The 26,936-nt window shown below is 43.6% G+C and overlaps 1 protein-coding gene across 1 annotated transcript; it reads right to left on the bottom strand.

Annotated features, from left to right (window-relative positions):
* Positions 1–200: 200 nt before the first annotated feature.
* clvs2 (clavesin 2) lies at positions 201–26,936 on the bottom strand. The gene is made up of 6 exons (XM_079356702.1): positions 26,212–26,936; positions 25,522–26,116; positions 22,449–22,623; positions 4,437–4,547; positions 3,349–3,581; positions 201–1,740 (listed from the first exon to the last, which is right to left on the bottom strand). The coding sequence occupies exons 2-6, from the start codon at positions 25,908–25,910 to the stop codon at positions 1,647–1,649; spliced, it is 1,002 nt and encodes a 333-aa protein (XP_079212828.1). The 5' UTR covers positions 25,911–26,116; positions 26,212–26,936; the 3' UTR covers positions 201–1,646.

The following is a 26,936-nucleotide window of genomic DNA, read 5'->3' as shown; positions in this document are numbered from 1 at the left end:
ACAAATTGGGGCTCGTCCATTTTTTTGTCCCGGTGGATTCGCTTAGCTCGGGTCGCTCGGGGCCTGAGGGGCGGAGTTTGGCTGCAATTGTGACATTAAAAGAAACAGCTGTTGTTAAATGTGTTTTGTGAAGGAACATGCAGCTGATAGTTTGGAACTAATTATTGACGAATTTATGTGCAAGTGTTAATTTTTGCGCAGGATTAGAAGAACAGAGGAGGAGGCGGCGGCGAGAGGAAACGCGAACACAAGAGTCATTAAACTTTACAAAACTGAGTGTGACCGGAGGGGGCGGGGCTTCACTACTACCAGCTGATCCATACTGCACAGACTCTGACCCAATATCTCTGTGCTTGCTTCTGTTTTTTTTTTTTTTGGCTTCACTGGTGCACAATGGAAAGAAAAGTAGACGCGTCATCCATCTTTATATACACTTAATCTTACAGCAGTCTGATAGTCATTTTCTTGCGTGTTAAATTATTAACCGAGACTTATTTAACCAAGTCTGTTCAGAAATAGATGAAAGTGTGACGTGGTTAAAAACTAGCAAGTGAATAAAGATCATAAACTAATACCAATACTGATCGATACCTATGTACATTATAAAACACCAATTATGCACTGATGCAAATGAGGGAATGTTTCTGCAGCAAAATCACCAAAAAACATGCAAAACAAATGTGTGCTAGGTTTTCAAAGTTATAATACGCGTGTCTTAAAACAGAGGTCATATCTGTGGTAATGTTTCAGAAGTGAGACTATCAGTGCCTAAAGTATAACAAAGATGTCACAAAAATAAAATGCTCCCTTCTGTGTGGGCAACAATCTGAAGCTATTTAGTTTCTCTTCAGCCAAACACAAACTTTCAGGTGTGAAGTCAAAGTTTACAAAGAGGCTGCAGCGACTCCTGCTGGAGGGAGAAACACAGATTTCTCTGATGAATGGGCCTGAAAAATATAGAAATTCTGAAAGAAAAGAAACGTGTAATACCAGATTGAACTCTGTAAAGGGGTATGCTTTTCTGAGAGATAAAGTCGAGCGATGGTTCAGACGTCAGTTTCAACCTAAAGACCCCTCCAACAAGTTCGCTCCCACTAAACCCAGTGCCTGCCTGAAAGAGCTCCACGCCGTCGTCCCTTCTGCTGATGATCCTGAGCCGTGCTTCTCCTCCCATATGCTGCGTTTTCTTTAAATAACTGTACAAAGAACGAGAAATAAAAGCAAGAGCAGCTCGGGAACGAAGGTCCCAAACTCTCCACTTTTTTAATTTGCTCTACAGCTTGTTGCACCTTCACAACTCTCACAAGTCTCGTCGTTCTTGTTCTCCTTTCCCGAGGGGCTGGATTGTTTTGAATACGATAATTTTCAGTTTTTGGAATTGGCACTTGACAAATAACTAGATAAATAAATATGTAGAACACCATCAGCAGCTCTTTTGTTTGCCGTTGTGTGTGGCAGAAGCATGTCCTCGTTTCCTCCTGTTTTTCTGCGTCAGAGAATTTTCCATTCCCTGGAGTTCAAGAGACACAAGCAGCAGCATTTTCTGCAGGAATGTTTCCGTACGCTCGTGCATTTTCCCCCACAGTATGTGCACAGGTAAAGTCGTGTGTTTGGGTGTTAAATATTGACTCCAGTAAGCGTGTGGTTTAGTCCAGCGAGAGAAGCGGTTGCATGTTGTCTTCCTCGCTCTTCACTTTGTCCGGCCGTTTCAGGACACCTGGTTCAACGACAGACTGAGACCTGCAGCCACACAAGAGAGAACATGATGAGTTTATTTTATCCACGTTTAAACGTCACATGTAACCAGAATAAACGTACCAGGTAACATGTGTCTCTAGTCTGTCTACAAATCCCCCCAGTGATGAGAAAAGTCCATCCTCTCCGTCTTCTGCCTGCTCCACTTTTCAGAAAATGTGTGCTCAAACAGGCCGTTTGGAGATTTTCCCTTCATGACATCACAAAGGGCAGTAGCCCCTCCCCCAGGTGGGTGACACTCCCACAGCTAGGTGTTTGTTCTGCCCTCTGAGTCTGCCTTCTCACCGTGAACAATAGGACATGGAGCCAGAAAGCAGCGAGTACACCCGAGCCCTTCCAGAGAGGGGGCGTGGTCAGACACAGCTCATTTACATATTTAAAGCTACAGACACAGAAACAGCCTGTTCTGAGCAGGGCTAAAATAGAGGGGTTTATAGACATGATCAAATACAGGATCAGAGTGGATTTACAACAACACACTTCACACACATGTTGAAGAGGAGCTCTGAGACTGATTTACACTGGTTGAAGAAGAGGAGGAGAATATGTGACCTTTGTTGCATATTGAACTTGATTATTATTGATCATTGTGCAGATCTGCAGTGACAGTCTGGCATCTCGGCGCTTTCTTGTTGTCCGTCCTCTTCAGTCTAAATGTCTCTGAGAAGAGTAAGCTGGTTGTTACAGTGCAGTCAGAGGTTTTCTGTCACATTGAATCACACTGTTTGGATGCCTATAGGGAGAATGATACTCTGTGAAATGTCAAACATGCCTCACAGTCACAAAGACACACTCTGCTTAGCCGAAGACGAGGAACTAGACACAAAGTTCCTCCAACAGTTTAATGCCCTCGAATTTCACAAACACTATTATTCAACATTGCACTTAAACTGGAATTGTTGAAGAGCATTTCGTAGCGGTCTTAACGACGTCCCTTAACGAAGGGTTTGCATGGTCAAATCTGATCGGTCAGCTCATTCCTTTTTTTTCTTTGCGCTCATTGTTCCTCACTCTCATTGGTGCATATTCAACCTATTTGTCTTCTAGATTTGGAATAAAAAATAATATTCTATGATAAGACCTGATGAATCCTTTTTCTAAACACATAAAGGTCCACTGTCTGCCAACGCTGTTCCAGATGCCGTATTTTCAGCTCGCTGAATGAATTTATTCAACTGTATTAGATGAAAATGGCGGCTGCACTCTTGGACTTTTACATTGATGGATTCAAATCTGGGCCGCCTGCTTTGAGGACTATGACCTCAGTACATGAAGCATGTGCACTAACAAGTAGGCTACCAGCCTCACCTTGATTGATACGACTATTTTTGCACGTGCATGTATTTGTTGCTTACTCTTGGATGCCCAATATCTTTTTGAAGACGCGGAGAATGAGGTGTAAAAATTGTAATAGAAATTGTTAATAAGTAATATTCAGGCACTTGCACTTGCAAAAATTCAAACCCTGCATGGCCTCTACATTTTAGGCGTGATAAAACGATGACAAACACTTCGCTTCTTTGGAGTCGACTTTTCATTAATATTCGAGGTACAGAAATAAAATAAAGAATCGTTAAAGGTGGGTAAGCTGACCTCTTCATGGTCTTCGGGGACAAGTTCTTCTCCAGGTCTCTCTCCAGGTCTTGTACTGACAGGGTGTAGGACTCGGGACAGTAGTCCGTGTCCTCATCGTAGGCGTGGTCCAGCAGCGTCCGCGCCCACGTGCCCATATCGTACGGCGGCATCATCCCGCCGAGCTCCGAGGGTAAGATCTCCGGATGGATGAGCTGGTGGAGGCTGTTCAGGTTGTTTCCGTGCATGAAGATCTGCGGAGGGAGAGCATGAAGAGACACGACGTTTGACTCTTAAGCAGTGTGATTGATCGAGTCGGCTTTCCGTGTCTCTCTTACTTTACTTCTTCCGATCTTTGGAGCAAAAGTTGGTATCATTCAAATTTAAAAGTAGCATCAAAGTATTGTTTTGACATGTTTGTACATGATGTACAATTAAAGTCATTACGTCGCTAAATGGAAACAGATATTTTTATTTACCAAACCACTATACTGTACACAACATGGACGTAGTCTCAGTGACATCACCCGCTGGTTACTGATGGGGACGTTTGAAGCCTGTTGGAGGCGGTCACCATGTTGGAAATGCTGTATGAACTAACGTTTGTTCGGCAGGTGAACGAGGTGGAGCTGAGGAGGGGCTAAAGCCTCCTGACACACGTGATCAGCCACGTGCCTCATGATTATTAACTCTTATCCTTCAATAAAGATGCACGAGTAACTTAAAAAAAAATCATCCCCTGTAGCACGTGTGAGGATTATGAGAATGTACGATTCAGACCAAACTCGAGTTTTGAACCAGCCATGTTCATTTCTGCTCCAACATTTGACTTTTTTTGAATGTGTGTGTATGTGACTTCAGGGTCTTTTCCAGTCAGCCTCTAGTGGACAAACGAGGAACTTTTTTTTTGTTTTTTACTTCTGGATGGCTTCAGATGTTGCTACTTGCTTTGACCCCCCCCCGCCAAAAATAAATAAAAAATTCTGCAACTCCTGTTGTTTATCCCCACAAGAGCCGCCAAGGAGCCCAAAACTGAAAATCTTCATAATGTTACTGATTCACAAAATATTAAGCGTAGTTTTTTTTAATGTAATACGTTCTGTTCTTACCCTCTTCCTGGTCTTGTCTTTGAGGAAGGGTCTGATGACGGTGTACAAAGCGTGGATGTACCAAGGCTGGTTCACAAAGTGGATCCCTCCGAATCTGGCAGGAAAACTGTCCTGTAGGCAAAAGACACAAAGCTAAACAGGTAAATGAAGGCCACAGTTACATCACCTTCGTATCTAACCGACCTCCTGAGTCTGAAGCTTTTTCTGACCAGATGATTCACAGACTTTATGCCGTTTTTATGTCTTTTGAAACGACGAGTCGGTTCCAATCAGGAGGATTTTTAACGGTCTGCTTTGACTTCCAGCAAGTGAAAAATTACCTCTGTGAGTTTCCTGTCCCTTAGCATTAGATTAGTTCTGTAAATGGGCTCTAATCTTATCGTCAATAGGAAATGGTTCAGTCTATTTTGGAGTCAGCGCGGCACAAAGCCGGAGGGAGATGAGTCCTTGTTGCTGCAGGTTCGTGTTTGTGTGTCGTCTGGGCCTGAAACTGTGTGTTTCCTCGAACACTGGACACAATTATGATAATTACACTGCACTCTGTGTGAGTGTGTGTGTGTGTGTGTGTGTGTGTGTGTGTGTGTGTGTGTGTGATTCACATTTTGGCCGTGGTCCATCAGTATAACATCATGTTGTGATATAACAGTCTGGCTGATGAAAAAAGGCTCTGAGAACATTTAAAACAGACGCAGACACAGAAGAGTCTTTGAGGTCAGGATTGTAAATCAAGAGTTTGATCGAGTCGAATCATAAAGTCGCAGACACTCGCTTTGCTCAGCTGGCGGCAATGTCAGCTACCAGACTGTCAAATGGTTTTTGTGCAGACCGAGGTCGTTTTGTCGAGACATCTCGAGCCATCGTGAAGACAAATTTGATGTGAACATTTTTAAGTTCTTAAAGAAAAATTACTGAATAACTAGCGCTAATGAAAAGGTCGACAAGTCGTTAAATAAAATAGAAATGCATGTTAGGTGGCTCTGCAGGCTGGATGAAAACCCACCTGACTTTAATGGGCTTTTTTTTGTCAGACTAAAATAATAATTTGTCAATGAGTTTAGTTTAGTTTTTCTATTTCGAACATCATTATAATGGAAATAAAAAAATTAAAATAATAAGAAAAGTTATTTTTTCTCTCCAAAAGATAAAACATAAAAAATAAACCAACAAATACATTTAAACAGTCTAACATGTCCGAGAAGGAGCTGTCAGAAGAATAAACTTAAAGATGTGTAAAAAAGACTTTTATATAAAGACAAGTGAACAGTTTAATCCCGACACAACGAGGACGAATACTTCGGGAAAAATCAATCAATCAATTTCATTTGTTTTAGTGCCGATCCACAACAAATGTTATCCCGATACACGTTACAGAAGACCCAACGTTTATCCATCGTTAGCATAGCAACATTTAGCAAGAAAAAAACTTCCTTTAAGAGGCAGAAAATCTTGGGCGGAGCCAAATTCATGTCAAATAAACCAAACTGTGCCGGGCTCGATAAACAGGAGAGCAGGAGACGAGATAAGATGCAGGAAGAAGGATCGGGATAAACCACCAGATGGGATGCATGAGACTCCGCCCTCGAGTGTTGATTTAGAAACCCTCATCTTTTGAAGCTCATCGTTTTAATGTTTTGCTGAATAATTACCAAAAAAGGTTATAGTCATTATTATTCTGCTTCACTTTCACAAAAAAAACAACAACATTTTACCAAAATGGAGGAACAAACGTTGAGTTTAAAAATCCAAGAATCCAATTAAAAGATAGTGGACAAATATCAGCCTGATCAAATCTGACTAACTCAGAGCCGAGAAGCTTATTTTGGTTCGACCGTCGTCACACACCCCCCCCCCCCCCCCCCCCTCGTCTGTCAGATCTTTGAGTCTGGACCTCCGGCCTGCGCTCTGCTCACACGTTCACTTTGATGAAGCGACCTGCTGCATTATACATGAAACACCCAAAATGGAATTTGAACCGCCGCGTGGCCTGAGCTGCACCGGAGGGACCGCAAGGCGAAGGAAGAAGGAGGAGGAGAAACAGAATCCAAAGGTTTGATGTGCTCTTACCCGACTGATGTCTGAGGGAAATGGAAAAAAAAAAAAAAAAAGTTGTAAAGAGAAAGAGTTCAAAGAGAGGCGGACTCGTACGAGGGGAAGTGAAACATGTTCAGGAGCAGGGAGGTGAAGGGAAGAGGAACGCAGAGCACCTTTTAACCCTTTGACGCCTGAATTTATTTCCAAGTATTAAAGATTTTGTTAACATGTGTTTCTGCTTTCAAGTCGATGCTACATTAAGTTGAGAACGTTTATTTGAAAACAGCACATAAACGGATATTACATAATAATAGCACATCAAACAGATGTTCTGTCTCCGTCTGATCCTGTGACAAACTCATGCTTGCTAAAGGTTCCTCGGTGTGTTTTGTATTGAAAATGCATCAACCAGCAGTGGAGGAATGCGGACGCTATTTTGGCTGCGTTTGGAGCGGAAGCGGTTTGATGCGACAACAGGCGTCGAGGGGTTAAACTTTCACACCACAGCTTTGGTTTTTGGCGGCGTAAAAAAAAAGGTGAGGTTTTATTTGCTGCCTGTCTTGGACAGGAAACAAAATATAGTTTAATTTCAATCAAGAGAGACTTAATTAATATTGAACAATTATGTATTTGACAGTTTAGGAAATAAATGTGCAGAATCTTTAGGGACTAGATTTCATGACAACTCCCCCCCCATAGTCTATAGATCCGGGTAAATGTTTGTAAAATCTGTCCAGGGACAACAAAGGAAAATGAGCCTTTTGGCTAACTCTGATATATTCACAGATTTCTTTTTTTAATATGCATCGTCCCTGTAAAATGAAAATAAAATAATAATTTGTGGTGGTGGATGCATGTGATGAGGAGTGGGTTTCTGAGGTCGTATCTGAACTCTGCTGAAGTGGACTCGAGGTGAAATGACAAACTGACAGTGGATGATTTGAGAGGGAGGGGCTAATTTAAATGAATGAAGAAAAACTGGATAGATGTGAGACGAGACGGTCTTCCTGCTTGAACTTTCACTCCTTGAAAACGTGAAAAATATAAAAGAATCAAAACCAGTCAGTACATGCGAGTGAATCTGAAATCCAGGCGTTCAGAGGATGTGTAACCAGCCTGCTCCAGAAACAAACCCCCCCCCCCCCCCACCCCCCCACCCCTCAGCTCGTTCTTTGATGTTTGGCTTCTGGAGGCAAATGTGGACGGTAAACAAGTCGACGACTCGTCGGGGGTTTGTATCCTGTCCTCTCACGGCAGGTCTCTGCGGAGCGTGTTCGGCTCCAGTGAAAGGTTGAAGAGAATTGAAGGTGACAGAAAAGTCTGTCAACATCTGCAGGACAGCGTGTCGAGAGTGACGAGTCATCTTCAAAAAAACGACTTCGCACACCGAAGCTCGTCCGGTTTGAAAAAGTTTCTCCCTCCGCCCTGCGGCTTCACTGACGAGGATAAACACAGCAGAAGTGTTTTTTTCAGAACTGCAGCTACGTCCAGTTCTGTGTCTCTGAGCGAAGCCGCCACCCAGACCAGAATCTAAACTTAGAAGGAGGACATATTAAGTCTTAGTCCATACAGATTTATCTGTATGGATTTATCCCAAAAAATTATTTCCCTGCGAAGTTTTTAAGAATAAATAAGTGAGATAGTTTTTTTTTTTTTTGCTGTTGTAGCCAGCCTCAAGTGGACACTGCAGAAACTGCAGCTTCATTTCTCTACAGTTTGCCGCAAGGTTAAAACAAATTTAATTTGGCATCAATTTGTGCATTTATCAGACTCAGAGAAGCAGCACCTGCTCGAAGCTCTCACAGCCCTAACACACAACATCACACACACTTATTCAAACACACTTCAGCAGCAATTCTGGATAATATGTGGAAGAAGTCAGGGATCAAAAAGACGATTTGCACAAACTGTATTCATGCAATCGTTCCCAGATTACATTTTAGGCTTCACTGTTTTCCCTTCCCACGACATGAGTTCAGCCTCGGTGCAGCTTCTCGTGCTGTAAGGGGGGGAAAAAAAATCTCGCAGATCCAGAGGGGACACAAACCGACAGGCTGCCACCAACACTGAGGGTTAAAGAGTGAGAGCGTAACACTCAGCGCTAACAACATGCGACGTGTCGACTTCCCCTCGCCGGCCGAAGGAAAGAACAGACGAAGGAGGCCAATCATCATCATCAGCTGCTGCTGCTGCACAAAGTGTGCACAGCTGAGCGACGTAGACAGCGTTCAGCAGTTTTGATGGATTTAGTGCATCTGTGGATAAAATAACAGACTGCTTCATCGGATGGTTCTGAAGAACGTCTTGAATATTGAAGATTTTAACAGCCTTACGTCTGGTGTTTCACCGGGTTATGATCGGGTTTCAATGATGAAGCTAAAGCATAAAGTAGGGGTGCAGATGGCCTGGTGGTTAGGTCACACCCCCATGTACAGAGACTCTGGTCCTCCAAGAGGGCGGGACAGGTCCAAGTCTGGCCTGCGACTCCTTTCCCTCATATCCTTCCTCCGATGTTCTTCTCTGTCTGCTGTGCTGAATCAAAGCGCTCCTCCAACCTCTGCAGAATCTGAATCTCAGAATCAGTCTGCACAGAGAGACGTGCAAATGTTGTGAATAAAGTTCCAGAGTCAGACGGGCTTTAAGAGCACCATGATGACGGCTGACGATCTGAATCTGGCCCACAGATGGTCTGCTTACAGTGCAGCAGAGTTGGCGAGTCTAAATTTAAAAACCACCAAAAACACTGCCAAAAGACATCAAGTGATTTCAATGGACACATTAATAAAAAACCAAATCGAGCTGTGAAAACATTTCACTGCACGATAAAGAACAGATCCATCAGACACTTCTGAGTTAAACTGCAGCAGAGCCAGGGGACAGGAAGGAGAGGAAGTGTGGACGACAACATGAGCGAGCGAGCGAGAGAGAGAGAGAGAGAGAGAGAGAATAGATTGACTCCTTGATTTGTTTCTTTAATCAAATGAGCAGCCATGACAGAAAAGGAATAAAGAGGGCAGGTGGACAGGATCCGTGAAGACCGCATCCCGTCCTGTCCCAGTCGCAAATTACACCAAGAAATCCCAAAAAAAAAAAAACAACTCAATCTGAAAGGTCCAAAAGAATAGATAGAACACATTTCCCATGCTTGCATGACAAGTGCTGCTAACGTCTGTGGAAGTGCCTTTGAGTCCTTTCGTGTGAGATTGCCTCTCTCCCCTACTTGATATAAATTGAACCTGATTCAAGGAGCGAGGGTCAAATGGGGCGTGAGATTGACAGACGGGATTGTTGCGGGTCTGGTTGTCGGGAGGAGGCGAGCTGAGCCTGGAGGCGAAGCTTTCAGTTTACCGGTTCATCTTCGTTCCTTCTCTCACCTGTGGTCGGGAGCTTTGAGGGGGGGGGACGTGACCGGACGAATGAAGTCAAGAATACGAGCGGCTAAAATTAGCTTCAGCCTTAGACGTAAAGGGGGAGGAGCTCGGGCGTTAAAGTAAGACTCCTTCACATTGAAAGCAGCTCGTTGAGGTGGTTCAGGTTAGGATGCATCCCGGGTGGCTCCCTTTGGAGGTAGACCCAGATCTCGTCTCAGGTTCCCCGAGGACGAGCTGGACATTGCTTGAGGGAAATCATCCTTAAGCGGAGGAAAATGGATGGAGGGAGGAATCGAATTGGGATGTTTTTGTTTTTTTTAAAAAGGATCAATAATGATTAGTGATGATGAAGAGAAGACTTCCTCGAAGCCATTAAGTCGATTTTACATGATAGGTTTCAAAAGGTTACACGAGTGATGGAGGAAGTCCCGACTTATTGACAGAAGGGAGGTGAAATCTTTCGTCTCCTGGTGTTTGATTCTTCCATTTTATTCATGTAGCACGTTTTTCATTTAGCTTTGTTTTGTTGTTATTGATTGTGTGTGCATGTAAATGTAATTGGGTATGCATGTATATACGTTTCCTCATTGGATGCGTACCGAGGTTCTATGTGGGGTGGGGTCCAAGGGGAGGGGTTTGAGAAAGGAGGAAACAGACTTAATGGTTTTCTTTGATTTATAATTTTATGCCTCCATTGTCCAAATAAAAACATTTTATCACAAAAAAAAAAAAAAGACAGGAAGTGTAGAAAACTGAATCCTTGACTCTTTTTTGGAGTAGACTGAACCCTCGTGGTCTTTCATTTTTACGGGTCCAAATCAGTAGACTGAACATTTCAGCATGGCGCAGGATAAACTCTTATGGGTATTAAAATATATTTTCGTCGCTTCACGTTGCGCCTGAAAAATCAAACCAAACGAGTGTGGAAAAAAGGATGGATTCAGTCGTTTTGGGTGTCGTGAAGTTCGGTTTGATTAAAAAAAAGAAAAGCTTTAACTTCTGATATTTGGGTCGGACTAAGTGAGTCCATCAGAAGTCCTCCAGTGAGCAGCTGATGTTACAAACATCTGACGTGTCCCGTGCTCCTCTCTCCGAGTGCGTCTGAGTCTGCGCTCGTACGTCTTCTCTCTCCCTCAGTCTTTGTGCGGCACATCAGGTCGATGAGCTCCCCCCCTCCTCCTCCGCCTTGCTCCTGTCACTTCACATCCGCAGCACCGTGACTTAACGCGACCTCCAGTTTAAAAAGGGGCAAAAAATAAATAAATAAGAAAAAAGGAGTTCAGGAATAAAAAGATGACCTCCTTTTTAGTGCATTTTCTCTCTCTCTCTCTCTCTCTCTCTCTCTCTCTCTCTTCCCATCTCAGGACATAAAGTGTAGCCTGGAGCGAAGTCATTGTTTGGCTGCCGGCCTGTTCTTTATAAAAAAGCACCTTAATGGAAAAAAAGGATGAATCAACAGAGTGTCTCACGGCTGAAAAGTCCTGCTTCTCTTCCGGTCAGAAAATCCACAAAAAATGTCAAAGATCAGCTTTTGAGTTCATTCCTAAAAGGAGAAATCTGCATCAATCTCAGCGGTGACTTTCTATCTTTACCTCCAGCGTTTTAGAATCTGCATCGCTTTTATTTTTATCTACTTCTTGATGTCTTGACCATCCAAACCCAAAGCCTCTTCTTCTGCAGTTTTGTTCAAACATTGGGACATTTTCAGCAAAAGGTTTCTACGTTTTTTTACTCAGCAGCATTTTAGTTTTTCATTTTCGTGTTACCCTGAGCGTCATATCTGTGCTGCATGTACTATATGACCAATAAGGTAAAAAAAAAAAAAGCACTGTGAAACATCTTTCCCATATTTGAAGTGACTTCATATTTTCTCTCCTGTTTCAGCTCCGTGCTGAGAGGAAGGTCACATCGATTAAACTGCAGCCGCCGCAGGATACTCAAATAGTGCCAACGCCACGCTGGAGCTGTGAGAGGCATCGAGTTCCTCTCCAACTGAGACACGTATTAAAAGGATTCAAATGTATGCGTGCAGGTTCTGATGTTGGCATCCATCTCTTTAAAACATGCATTACTAAAAACAAAAACAATCTGAACATGAAAGCTTTCATCTTTCACACGCTGTCCCTCGCAGCGGGAAGATCCACCTGTCGGACCCCGGCGTAAAACAAAGGCGTGCAGAGATGGCAGACGAAGCCGCAGCATCCGTACGCGTGATTGGACGTAATCGCAGTTTGAACACGAGAGCGGAGAGGAAACACAATCCAGCAGCTTCATTAAGTGCACAGCAGTTTGGGCTGCAGGATATCTAACGTCATCGGCCCTGCTGAGTATTACCTGCTGCCTTCATACATAATCTCATCCTGACCTTTGCGGACATTTTGCCAGGTGGCTGGCTTGAGATATTCACCATGAAATCAGAAACTGTTCGGCTGCCTGCAGGTAACAAGCAACATGCACCACACGCAGCACAACTGAGAACACGGGGACGTTTTTAGGACTTTTAGTGCACGCAGTGATTAACTTCATCAGATCCTTGTTTGTCAGCAGAATATCACAGACAATATTTCAGATTTGTGATCAACTCTTTTTACAGCAGGACTTCTCAAAACGGCGAGGTTTCTACCCCGCGTCTGACTCCCCGTGTTCATCCTGCGTGTGCACACAGCGTCCAGTTTTTGTCTGAAGCTCAGCAGATTTGATCTTCCTGCCAAACACAGAGCGAGCGAGCGACAGAGAGAGAGAGAGCGAGAGAGAGAGAGAGCCTCCTGTCTCATCACTGTGTTTATTCCTGCAGCTTCAGAGCAGGAAGCGAACACACAGCTCATCATCATAATCAGCCCAATAAATCTGTTCATGTTGAAAGTTGAGTTAAATGTGAATCCTTAAATCCGGCGAGGAAAAGAAGTAAAATAGGTCGGTCACGTGTGTTATGGGAACAATATTTTGGTCCTGCAATCCAACATTCAAAATATTATTTTTGTGCGTGGAAAAGTTTTTTTGGGGGGGAGGGGGTGTTTGAGGGACACGGGTCAGTTCACGCCGGGCGGAGAGGGAAGGAAGGCGTTTTCTCGAGGGAGCGAAGTCAGAGAGTCAGCCGGCGATCCATCCACCTTTGTGTTGTTGTCTGAACCTCCGATCAGCTGAGCTCGCAGACATCCTTCACCTCCCCTCCGTTCTTCCACATCTGCTTCGATACGATTTTAAGCTGACACGTTCAGAAAGTGAAACTCGTGAGCTGCTCCTTTAAGTTAAGGCAACTATGGTGTTAATGTTGGCAAACGATCGAGGTCATGGTGCAATGAAGAGTTAGGATGCAAATCCCTCATGAGAGACTGCAGCACAACAACAACAACAACAACAACAACAACAACAACCTCACATGTCAGTAAAGCGACGCTGCTGGCTCCTGGTGAGGACACGAGCAAGACGACATGAAATAAGCAGATCTTGAATATTGGCAGAGAAAAACAATCTGCTGCTTGGAGCTTCTTTATAAACCCTGCTGTGATCTTTGTTTCTGAAGAGGGCCGACGGAACGCGTTCTTCTTCCAGCTGCAGCGAGGAGATAAAAGATTAAAAAAAAACGTTTGAACCAGTCGTAACCAGGTCCAAATCCTGTTTCCTCAGAACTCTTCTCAGCTTGTTAGAAAAAATCAAAGAAACACGATTGATACGTTCACGTCCTTGTGATTGATTCGAGATCGACGGCGGAGGAGAAAAAAAAGGTTTCTTACAAGTTTGGATCGTAACATTTCAGAAAAGCAATAAAGCCTCGTCAGCGTGTGTCTACAGTAAAATGAGTAACCATAGCAACGGATGTGAAGGGACTCAAACCGTAAACAAGCCAATATTAAGCTCCATCAGTGACAGGACGCTGAACATCATTTTAAACTTTTTGATTGAAATGGAAAAAAATAAATAAGATGGAAGTGAAAGAAGCCCTGCAGTACCTTTTATGACCACAAGATGGCGTCTGACAACGAGAACAACCTCGCACTGACGCTTGAAATAAAACCATGATGGCATGTCGCCCGTTATGCAACGTATTGATGGTGGTCTGTTGCTATGGTTACTTAGTTTAGATCAATTTTGACGCCATTTTGAAAATGCTCCCGCCGACGATAACTTGGCACAGAAGTGGAGTTTCAGGGCGTTAAATGCTTGAACAGAGTACGTGGTCGTTTTGTCGTCGCCTCACCTCAGCACATCTTTCAAACCCGTTTCTTCTAAACCGACCCCCCCCCCCCCCCCCGTTTTACAGCGTATTATAAAGTTGCAGTCTTTCATGGTTGAATGAAAAAAGGCAGCTCAGGAGCTTTTCTTCATTTATTATGCATGATGCTGCAGGATTTAGCAGATCTGACTCGGACCAGACAACACCGCTTCATTAGCGAGGCCGCATTTTGCACACGATTAAAGAAAGTGAAAATATTAGATACAGTAGGTCAGATTCTCTGGTGTGTTCGCTGCACTCATTGTTGGCACAGTTTCCTCCGGAGTCCCAGTTATTCTGGAGCCGTCTGTGTGTTACGTAACGATGCTAATGCAGAGTGAGTCCACGGAGACGACACCGACTGAAACTGTGCTACTGTATGCTCCAAATATCTGCAGACATCCAGGATGGATTCAGAGAGGGAAGAACTGCCTCCTGCTAAAAATCTGATCACAAATGAATACGTAGAAATGGTCAATGTTTGACATTTTGTTTAAAACTGATTTATTTATTATCCTGTTTTATTGAAATAACTTTTATAAAATTATACAAAAAGGATGCTCTGTGCTCGTTTCTTTTTCTGGCTCAAATCAGAGACTAGTCAGATTTCTTATGGAGTTGCACTGCATGCTGAGAAATAGATTAGAAAACGTTTGAATCTCAAATAATGTAATACTAATGTCCACATCGTCTACCTTTGAATGTGTTGACTCAGCTCAGCCCTGTTTAAAGGGGACATGCTCTGAAACATGTGAAATAAATCCACCCTGTCCTTTGTTTGTGGTCTGTATAAGTCTTACAACACAGAGGAAAACGCTTCGTTTTAAATGTGCTCTCTTTGTGATGTCACAGTGGGATTCTGGTTAAAAAAAAGTCCCCTCCCCCTCTTCTGGTATCTCCACCCATGGACTCCACCTCCAGCCTCGAGCAAAACTATTGCATAAGTACGCCATTTTCATTCTGGCAAGTGAAGGTGGGATGTCTATCAGGAAAATTCAAGGGGGCGGGGCTTATTGCATTTAAAGAGACGCACACACCAAAACGGAGCGTTCTGAGAGAGCTGGTTTCTACAGGGTCACAAACCTCCTCTGCTGCTTGACTCATGTTATATTTGGACCAAAGCACAGAAACACAGATGTTTCATTTAGACTACAGGGGGCGCTGTTTGAAAAGGTGGAAGAGATGAGGAGAATATGTCGTCTTTAAGTGCTATAATCTGTGAGTCAGGAATAACAGACCTGATTATCATTCATCTTTTTTTGTTTATATGATGAATGTTCTCCATCAATCAGCACACATTTGCAGATATAATCACAAGCTTGCACTATTTGGTGGTGCGTTCACTGACCGACCAAGCGTCTGTCCGTCTGTGTGTCTGTGAATATCTTAGAAGAAGAAACGAGAGAGAGAGAGAGAGAGAGAGAGAGAGAGAGAGAGAGAGAGAGAGAGAGAGAGAGAGAGAGAAGTGTGCGTCTGCCTGAGTCACAAACTCACACTCTGACACACAACAAAAGGGAGCCCATCTGGAGGAGAGGGCGGAGCAGATAGAGCGGCAGGCCAACGTGTTGCTGTGGCAACGCGGCCAGGGTGGGATGTAGCGGGAGGGAGGGTGAAGGAGGAGGAGGAGGAGGAGGGTGAGACGAAGCACATTGTATCATTACATCACCTTTAAGCTGATGAAGATTTCTCGCACGGAGGGTCGTTTTTGAACCTTTTTTTTTTTTACTTTTAGACAGAGCTGTAATTTTGCTAAAAGTTCATTACCTCAAATCGATACTATATATATATATATATAAATATATAATAATAAAAGGTGGTTATTGGGGTTATTTTTTTATCAAAAGGATGATTAACAAGCTGCTGTTTATTAAGAGGGAAACGCTGGATTAACTGTCGGCCATTGTGGTCTCTGTTTGGACGCTGAACAGAGAGAGTGAGAGGGGAGAGATAAGGGGGAAGGGGAGGAGGATGATGTTGTTAAAGAAAGACGCGAAGGGGGGGGGAGGGTAAAGAAAACAAAAGTGAAAAGGGTGGGGAGGCCAGCAGGGACGGAGAAGGGAGGAGGAGGAGGAGGAGGAGGAGGAGGAGGAGGAGGAGATGCCTGGACTATTCTCTGTCCTGTGTCTGTGTCTCTTTTTGCAGTTTTTTTGAATTTTCTTCATGAACATTTTTAAAGCGACGTTTGATGTTTAAGCATCAAAAGCTCTGAAGCCGTATTACATAATTTTTACTGCTGTTGGAAAACTGTTGACTTGACCCTGACATTAAAGAAACAGATGAGTTATCACTCTTTTGACAGGTGTTTCATCCAACAGACATGACGGTAAAAAAAAATAAAAAAACAGAAACGGATCCCTTTATAGTTTATTGGGGTCTTTTTTTTGCCTTCAGTGTAAAGGACATGTTGAGGGCAGAAAGCGGGGGGGGGGGGGGGGGGGGGTGATGTGCAGAAAATGGTTGCCAACCTGCAGCGGTCGCAACATATTGCTGCAACTACGGCAACGAGAGCGCACGAGAGAATGAAGAAACATTTCTCTAAGTATCTGTCAAAAGAAATAAATTACTAACAGATTTAATTTGATTTTAAACTGATTGGCGATAACGTGCCTCATTTGGAAACCATTTCAAAGTGCTTGGTTTCTTTAATTGTCACTTTCAGTTATTTGAGGTTTATTATCTTTGTACTTGTTTCTGCAGATTGAAATGTGTATAAAATGAGCTTTAAGTAAAAATAAACACTTTGCTTTTATGCTGCATAGAATCTTTTTGGTTGAACTTTTAGCTTTTCAAAAACTCTTTCATGGCGCTCAATGTTGAGTTTCATTTCTGAACTGTAAAACACATTAAAGGAATAATTCATATTTTTGCATGTTCTTCTCTGCCTTGATCATCTTTACGTAAGTTTGTTATCTGAACTCGTGAACTCAAACTGTTTTTTTTTTCATGTGCGGAGCCCAATGCACTTAAACACAGATGTTTGTTTTTTGTTGTTGCTCTGAACCTCTTTTGAAAAAAAAAAAAAAAAAAAAAATCATAAAACTTGTTGAGAAAAAGAAGCTGAAAGAAGGTTCTGCAGACTTAAAACTTAAATCCCTCTCTTATATTGTAATCCTGCAGGATTACGACACACGGGCTCACCTCCCTTAATATAATCTCTTTTATGAGAGTATAAAGAAGTGTAAGAATAAATCTGGTAAAGTGGAGCATGTGTTGTACTGCGCTGTATGAACCGTGAGTAACCCCAGACAACACAGTCTGCTGCACAAACACTACACGGCGTTAAGCGAGAGAGAAGGTCGATCAAAGGACGCTGAATGTTTACCTCACACACTACAGCGCGTTTCACAGTTTTCTGATTAAAAAAACCCCCAAACATTTCAATATATTTGATCTACTTTTCTGAAACGGGAGGAGCAGGACATCCGTTTGAATTTGGCTGGTTTGAGTTGTTTTCTATTTTTAGTTTCAGGATGAATTTCTGCTCGATCAGCTGTTTTTACTCTCTGCGAGTGGCGAGGTCAAGACGAGCGGATGTTTTCTGGCCTGTCAGACGTTTTTCCCTCGTGACGGCTGTCTGAAAGTACGAAACATTTATACTCCCATTCTTCTCTATCTGAAAACATTATTTGATTCAATATTTTTACACTTCTGTTTGGGTTTATTTAAAGTTTAAATTTTTTTTTTGTTGGTTTTATTGTTAAAAAAAGAAAGAAAGAAAGAGGGCGCTGGTGGCGCAGCGGCATGTCTCTGACCGCTCTCTCCCCGATTTCCGACTCTATCCACCTTCCTCTATCTATAATAAAGGCAAAAGGCCAAAAATAAATCTTTAAATAAAAAAAGAAAGGGTTTGCAGTCGAGATGCGGACCTGGATGACAGAGTTCATGTAAGGAGAAGTGTTTGTTGTTCTGGGAGCGAGCAGCGAAGTTTTAAATTCGAGCATTAGCTGGGAGCCGGTGAAGAGAAGTGACATGAGCTTAATTAAAGTTTAAATAAATAAAGAACAGAAGACTGATTATTCTTTATCTTCCAGCTGTAGATATTGGAAAGCTGTAAAGCTGGACCTCAAAATCCCTCCGATGTTCTCCGCAATCTCTGAGCCCCACATTTCCTTTCGCGCCTCTCGACTGAATCGAAAAAAAAAAAAAAAAAAAAAAACCCCGGAGAAAAACAACAAAGAAAACAACAGTGGCGTACTCTGTGCTGTAAATAACCGGTGCGTCCTCTCAGGGCTGCTCGCAGGGATCCACACACGAACAGCCTCTCCGTGCTGCTGTGATCTGCGCAGCATACTGTGCTACAAATTTGGCTCCCAAGGCATGCGGCCTACATGCTGTTTGTGTTTGCTTCCAAACGAACATTGTCGGGGGTTGCCATGACAAAGATTTAATCACAATCGAGGCGGCGTGTGCAGCGCTGACACGCAGGAGACAAAAAGAAAGACACGAAGATGAGTCACAAGAGGAAGAAAAAAAAGTGAGGATTTATGGCGTCTTGTTGCAAAAACCGACAATGCGGGAATGTCTCATTATGTTGTTGAAGGCGGTTAAATCCCTTTTTCCCCCTTATGGAGGATAAATGATTTTGTCAAAGCCAATTTGAGTCAGAGTAAAAACTTTTTAGATCTCGATTGGTCATAGTATCATATCCAACTTTCCTCTTCCGCTGATAAGAAATAAGCGTGCAGACGGATTACATGGTTGTCTCCCCAAATCCCACTAAAGATAGGTTGGCTTATTTCACCAAGGAGAAAAAATACATTAAAGAGACTGTAAACTGAAATCTGCAGCATACGTATTATTAAGGGTCCTACGTGCATTAAACTTCCCAAAGTTTCATTCCCACAGGTTTGCAAACCACTTAAAAGTAGGGAATTAGCATGAACGCTAAAATCACATCTTCATGAAGGAACTGATTGAAATGAACGACGGAGGTGAGCTTGATTTGCTGCATCAATATGAGCAGAACGTGATCAGACTCTAAACACTTGACTGTGCATGTTTGTAATTTACCACATTTCTGTCACTTCACAGAGACGTCAGAGAGCCCTGCACGGGATGAGAGCCTGACAGAGCAGCAGCAGCAGCAGCAGCAGCAGCAGCAGGAGCAGTGGAGGATATGAAGTAGCTGATGCAGACAGAAGTTAACTGAGTGATGCGTTCAGTGTAAATCAGCCATCAAACTACATCAGACCCTCATGCAGAATAAAACTCCGTCTTTGCCCCCAGATACGAGTGAGTCAGCTGCTCTTGAAACACTTGCTGGTTTTCTGCTTCAGAAGCAGACCTGCTCAGGATGGAGTGACTCACTGAGGCTGTTTAACAATATTTAGACCTCAGCGTGTGTCGCGAGTGTGACCAATGACTCAAATTCAACAGTCTCCATCTCTCTTGTGCAGTGCATAGGGTGGAACGATAAAGCTGATATCTGCGTCTAATGCATGCATCTGTATCTCACTTTCAGGGATGTCACCAACGGCAACAAGCGGCTGTTGAAAAATCTAGTCGGCGTGGTATTATAAAAAACCTGCAGTTCCACAAGTGTCCACTTGAGGCCGGCTGCAGAAGCCCCTGAAGTCACATACACACCCATTCAGAAATGGACATGTTTACAGCCTGGTACGAAAAACGAAATCGGTCAAGCTAAATTAGCCCGTGTCCTTCTCTGCACACACACACACTCTGCGCACACACACACACACACTCTCTGCACACACTCTGTACAGGAGATGCATATATACGTAAATGTATAAAACTTTTTGGGACAAATGATAATAATAGGTTTAGCTACTTTGCACATAAATTCAATAACATGTTGATTTGAATTTAAAAAAAAAAAATAATAATAATAAAAAAAATCAAGGACACATGTTGCACACTTGATCCCAAACAGTTCGGCTTCATTTCACAGGAAATGATTCAGTCAGGCTTTCTCAAATTGTTTTTTTTTTTTTTTCCCCTTTTGTTTTAATTTGAAAACAATGAGGAAGTCAAGCTCATTATCGCCCTCACAACTAGTTTCCCTTCTTTGCAGTCTGCAGAAAAACACTTTGGATGTATTGGCACATCCTTAATGACCTCCATAATGTGTTTCATGCATTTTATTTGTCTAAACAAATTTAATCGCTATCATTATGTTTCTTTCTTCTGCTTTCAGCTACTAATGCTGGGACGTTGCACCGCGGCTGGAAAAGACTCAGGTCTGGGCTTAATAGCTCCCATCAATAATTCAGCCTCTAATCTGAGAGTGGAAACCCGTCTGTGATGTGTTATATATGGACACGTCTCAGTGATGCACTGTCTCCGGTTTAAACTTGTTCCCCCTTAGTTTGAAAAAGGAGACGTTCCCCCTCCCCCCCCCTTACATTTCCAACTTACCACCTCGTCTCTGTGCTGACACTGCAGAAAAAGGAGGACGAGGAGGAAGTGGGAGATTGTCGAAAGCTTTAAAAATCCTTCCAAAGTCGACGTATTTGAAATTGAATGATAAAGTGACTGTGAAGCGATTCTTCTAAGAGCTGCATACGCTTTCTCTTCTACGCCTGGGGCACGGAGTATTTTGGTTACTAATTAAAGCGTGAAAAGGTCAATATCTCAGTAAAACATCACTGTTGTGTCTGTGAATGTTATTTTAAATTATTGCAATGCAAACAAACGCAAAACAATACGTTCTCACATCACCGTTCAACAGGAAGTAAAGGTAGGCATCAGTGATAGAGAAACATTTAAAGGTACACCGTTACCACTTTGACCACTAGGAGTGCTAGAGAGCAAAGTTTTTGCACAGAGTTCCTGTTATTATATCAGGTCAATGACGCGTGTGTCGGCTCCTGTCTCTTTAAAAGCTGCTGTGTTCGCTCAGCAGGGTCGGGTAACGTCGTCTCAGGTAGATTTGGAAGTAAGAAGACGGTCGTTGTTGGCGACTCTCAGCGATGACAAAAACATCCACAGTTAGCAGGACGGACTCGGTCTGCGAGTGGTTGCCATGGTTTTCTTTCTGCTTTCTGTTGGATTTACAAACCAACTGTGTGCATGCCGCCACCTGCTGAATCTGACTGTGCACATACACAATGTGTGCTCAGGCACGGAGCGATGTCGCTAATGTCAACGCAGACCAGCCGGGGGGAAACGGCAAGGAAGAGAAAATGTGCAAAAAACGCACTGAATTTTTCTCCCCAAATTTAAGGCAAAGAGTTCAAAACAAACAAAACGTGTGTCGTCAGTCTGAAAGTCTGGCTTCCTTCCCCTTAGAAACACTTCCTGTTAGATTTCAATTTGACTAATGGAGCGCAACATGAATTGGCAGATGACTCACTGGGATGTTGAGAATGCAATGAAACACCTTCCTAAACACACACACACACACACACACACACACACACACACACACAAAAACACACACAGATTAGAAAGACACTTCCTCCTGGGTTTGGCCTGTTACCAGAGGAGCCTTATCCTCACCGTTTATGCTAATAATGACATTTAAGGAGTGCTGATGACTACCAGCAGTAATTGCGGCATAAAAATATTTGCAGATAAAAATCCAATGCGCTCTGCCAAATTCATCTCATCGCTCATCTCTGAACTGAAACGCACTCATCAGACACCACAAGAACCCGAAGAAAACCGAACAGACGAGCACTGAAGCTCACTTTTTTTTTTTGCATCGTCTACCTGCCCAACGAGCCTTGACGTTAGCAGCCAGCGGCGTGTAATCACAATAGAAAAGTCATTACTCCCTTCCATTGCTCTTTAAACAAGCTCACGGCTCTAACGCGGTGAACGAGTTGTTCTTAAGTGGAACATTTTTTGGCTGCAGAGTGGCTGACGGCGAGGGAGCTGGAGGTTTAGAGAATGAAATAGTCATTTAAAGTCAATTTAGGACAAAGATTGTGTTTTCTTTTCCCGCTCAGCTGTGACGGGAAACACGAGGGAGAAGACCGCAGGTTTGCATCTATTATAGAACCGTGAACTCGTTTAGTGCAGAACTAACTTCGCCTTTTCTTCAGTCTTCAATCAACAACGTGTTTGAAAGCTTTGGGCGAAAAGTTCTCAAGAGAAAACCAACAATCAAAAGCCCAAATTATTCCATTTCTAATTTAAAATGTGGGAATTAGAAAAACTATTCAGACCAGTTTAATTCACTTAGCAAGTTTGGTTTCAAGTCAGACAATAAAAGGGAAAGATGTTGTGAAGAGAATAGCAGAGAATTCGCCATTTATGCTTTTACTCGCCTCTCATGTGCAAACGATACCTTTGTTTAATCCAATGTTTGGGGCTCCCAAAGACACTGATGATTCTTTAAAAGGTATACAAAAAACCTAAACAAGTATACCGAAACAATTCATAAAGACAGGTCTGTCAATGTGAAATCCACCGACACATCCAGAGCACGTTTACCTGCAGCCCCTCGATGGCCAGCCTCAGCATGCTGGGAGTCAGTTTGGACGCCTGCTTGAAGGTGAAGTTACTCCAGTCGATGATGAGGATGAAGCCGTTCACCTGCAGCTCGGGGTCTTCGATCATGGACTCCAACGACAGCAGGATGGCCCGCAGTATGTCCACAAAGGTGTATCTGAGGTAAAGAAGTGACACATTTAGATTGAGAAGTGCTGATGTGCCAAAAAGTGACTGCAGTTCTTCAAATGACCACTTGAAGGTAACGCCAAAAGCGAGTCAATCCCCCCCAAAGAGAACCAGGTTAAATCCCCAAACGGTCAGCAGCATTGGACATGTTTACAGCCTGGTTCAAATATAATCCAACTAACCACAACAACTCGACTCTCAGATCTTATCGGATACGATGTTTGGAGCAACGACGAGCAATTTTCTTCGTTGTGATGGACAGAGTGGTAACTTCGTGGAAATGACAACAACCTGTGAAGTTCAATAAAACTAAAATAAAAGGCCAAAGATCAGATAAGAATTGTTCTACTCGTTGGGCAGAGCTGATCACATGTTTTTGGTCGATAGGAATTTTAAAAATGAAGCGAGTCAGTCACTTGTCTTGACTGTGTATCTGAGTTAATGAGACATTTGTTTGAGTTGTTAACGTGTTGGGAGATAAACACACCAGCTGGATGTTTGCAGGTTTAAACAGCTGGGACCAGGTGCTGCTGGTTGTTCTTTTTCTGCCTCACTGGGTTTACATCCTGCTGGGTTTTTTTGTTTTTTTTGTTTTTTTCTCCACTGTTTGCTTTGACCCTCATTACCTCGTCTCCCTCCTCGTGTTCCTTTGATTCTTTATCGGGAAACCTCTCACCTCCCTCTCCAGACGATAAATATTCTGTCTCAAGTTTCTTAATGGGCAGATAAACAGATGTGAACGAGTGCAAGCACAAAGTGGGACAACAGCAAATGCAACTCTACGTGCAGTTTCCACTCGTACTAAAATAATATAGACGTATAAAAATGCATTAAAAAGCACAACGTGAAACACCTGATCTTCAGCAGGTGAGTTACGACCAGCAGCCGTACTATTAAAAAAACCTTTTCTGCATCATTCTTCCTCTTACATAATGACTGTTCATGGACTTATACAAAGGTAAACAATGCTTGATTTGAAGAAAATGGATTCAACCAAAAGTGTCTGTAGGTGTGAGGACGAGATGGACCCAGGCGTGTCTCAAAGTTATCCCAGAAGGATAGAACCGCTAAATTGCAAGTGACAGATCGTTAAAAGGGGGAAGAAAAAACCACGTAACCGTAAAGAGCCACAACAGGCTTCCTAAAGTAAACAATCCCCCGATAATGGTTAACTGACCTGCTAGTTCCCTACTCTACCTCACGACCACTCCGTTCATCAACCCTCAACCTTCTATCCATCCCCCGCTCCAATTTATCAACAACAGGCGACCGTGCTTTTGCTTTTCTGGAACAGTCTCAGATCATCTGACTCCATCGACAGCTTCAAGAGACTCTTAAAAACTCACCTTTATAAACAGGCGTTTTGCTAAATCAGGACAGGTGTAGTGTGTATGTGTGTGTGTGTGTGTGTGTGTGTGTGTGTGTGTGTGTGTGTGTGTGTGTGTGTGTGTGTGTGTGTGTGTGTGTGTGTGTGTGTCCATGTGCTGGTGTGGTGTTTTAGTCACTGTGCGTCAGAAAGTTTAGATCTACATGTTGCAACTGTTTTTCTCTCCTTGTTTTCCCTGTTTTGTTCTACTTCCTTGTTGTGTTTGGCACTTGGTAACATGTTGTTTTAAAAAAGTAGCTGACTGTAAGTAATAAAGCTTTACTTACTTACTTACTTAACTAAGACACTTGACAGAAAACCAAAATTGTCCAGGAGACCCAGAAAACACAAAACGAACAGGAAGGGCTGCGAGAGAGAGAGAGACCGTCGATAACACGAGAGGCTGGAGTCAAAGCTAAACCATCCAAGATGTGAGGTTGTGTTTATATTTACACAAAGACAACTTAAGGAACCTCTCACTCCCTCTGAAGGTGAGATAATGAGTCAGCACACCTGGACTTAATCAAAGCCAATCAGTGCCACACACACCTGATTGCAGTGAGCTGATTGGCTCCGCTCCCTCCTTCCAGTCGGGCTGATTTTGGAAAGATTACCTGGCGTGATTCTTGTGTGGTGTGAGGTGTGTTCTGAGTGATTTCTTATCTGGACAGTGACTCCTGGAGGATTGTTACGAGGCCCTGTGTTTCTGTTGTGTGACAGTAGAGTTACTTCATCTCCTCTTAATGAAATGAAATGAATTGTGTTTTTAGCTGTCAGAGTCTTTATTGGCTTGTAGCTGTTCAGAGTGCTGTTAGTTGTTGTCGTTTAAAATGTCACCTGATGATTTTCAGATTTCTGTTTCTTTTTTTTTGCTTTCATGACTCAAACTGATTTGACATGTCTCCAGTTTGCTTTGGTAGTCACTGACTGGCCTCCACAGAGCCCCATGTTAAACTACTGACCTGTTTCACTGTTGGTCAAACCTCCACATCTCACGGTAACCGTTTACTGCTGCTCCTTCTGTCCCTGTTTTTTTTTTTTGGAGGAAACATTCCTCCAAGAGTTAAGACTTCTTCTCCTTCATATTAAAAAAGGTATTTTAGGAAGATTTCTTCACCTGAATTAGAAAAAATCTAAGGTAGGGATGCTGGTTGTTGTTTTTTGCTTTACTTTAAAAACTTTAATTAAGCCTATTCTATGATTCTGTGCGATATTAATCATATTAATCCATCACACTCCTGTGGCTTTACACAAAGCCAGACTACAGGGCTTCAATGGCTGAATGGTGCAGCTGTCTATTGACTTCTCTTAGAAGGAGAAAATCTCGAAGGCTGAAAGCAGCTCATGATTCTTCTTTTCTCTTTTTTTTGATCGACTGTGTGGTGCTGAATGGACAGCTCCTCAAACCAAAGTTCATACATCGCCCTCTCCTGTTGAACACCTGTTTTTATTTTCAAGTCTGAACAGATAAAACAAGACTTCACAGACCTGTCACCCGCAGTAAAATGCCCTCTTTGTTACCTGCTTTGGTCCCAGTTGGCTGCGAACAGCACCAGTATCTTCCTGCCGTATCTGTCCAGATTGGAGAGCACACCAGGGAAGCCGTCCTTCAGGGCCTGTTTGATCCCCGGGTCTGTCGGCTTCAGGTTCTTGAACATGTCGAGGTTCTGCTGTCGGTACTCAAAGTACTGAGCCAGCAGCCTGAACGCCTCAAAGTGATTGAACTTCCTCGCCCGGAGGAATCTGAGGATGAAGGCGTCGTCTGTCCTGAGGAAGCCGATGTCCGGCCGGGTGATGATCATGTCCCGGACCTCCTGGATGTCCTGGTGTAAAGTCTCCGGGTTCTCTTTCAGCTCCACCTTGGCCTTCTCCAGGGTCTCTGGAGAGAGGCCAGCCTGCAAGTGAGTCATCTTTTGCAACAGCTGTCCCTCCACGGGGGACCACGCCAGAGAAACAGCACGATCAATTGTTACCTCCAGCAACAGGGCAAGGAATATTCTCTGCTTTTCTTTTCTCTCCTGATCAGAAGCTGGCTTCAGATGGAGGCCTGCTGCTTTGTAATCCACCCTGAACTGGCACAGACGCTGCTGCTGATGCTGCTGATGCTGTGATGCTCCTGTGTTGCACAATCATCATACGTGCACAGATCACTTTTACGCACAGAACAAGAGCAATTACAACGTAAAGATATCAACTTTATTGGGATTTTACCGCCGTGTCTGTCATGCCTCGGCTCCTCCAGACTTCAGGCGGCACATTCAACCTGCTGATCCGGGCGGCCTGAGCTCAAACAGCCGCTCACTCCCTCCATGTCAGAGCCTCTCCTCTCCTGTCTCTCTCTTTGGCACAATGACGACGACAGCATCACCCGTCTCCCCGGTGTCGCTCACGGCGGCCAGGCAATGCGGCACGAGCCTGCAGCACCTGCCTATAACATCACCAGCATCCCTCCGCCTCCATCTCCATCTCCATCCGCCGACCGACTGATGCTGCTGCTGCTGCTGCTGGTGGCGCCGCCGTGCACCGCTCCGTCACCGTGGAAAAAGAGGTGGATTTTTCTCGCTCGTTTCTGCGTCTACATCCCCCTCTCAAACACCAACGCTCCTCACTTTTATCATCCACAATTCAGGTGTGAGTTCAACTCAAAACCAGCTTCAATAAACCCCCCAAAAGAGGTATCCAGCATCACAGGTGTCCCGCGAGGTTTTGTTCCCTTCCTGCCGCCGGTTCTGCTTTTTTTTTTTTTCCTATGATAAAGGGGTGGGGTGGACTGAGAGGGTGGAGGGGGGGATTACCGACTCCGCTCCTCCTGCTGCTGCTGCTGCTGCTGATGCCGTCTGTAAGCTGGGAATGTGACTGACAACAGGAGAGTGTGCACTCTGGTCGGAGTGTGGACGCCACTGGCTGGAGGAGGGAGGGTGAAAAAGAGGTGGTGA

Source organism: Symphodus melops (assembly GCF_947650265.1).
Source record: "Symphodus melops genome assembly, chromosome: 1".
Lineage (NCBI taxonomy): Eukaryota > Metazoa > Chordata > Actinopteri > Labriformes > Labridae > Symphodus > Symphodus melops.
This window is presented reverse-complemented; position numbering and strand designations above follow the sequence as displayed.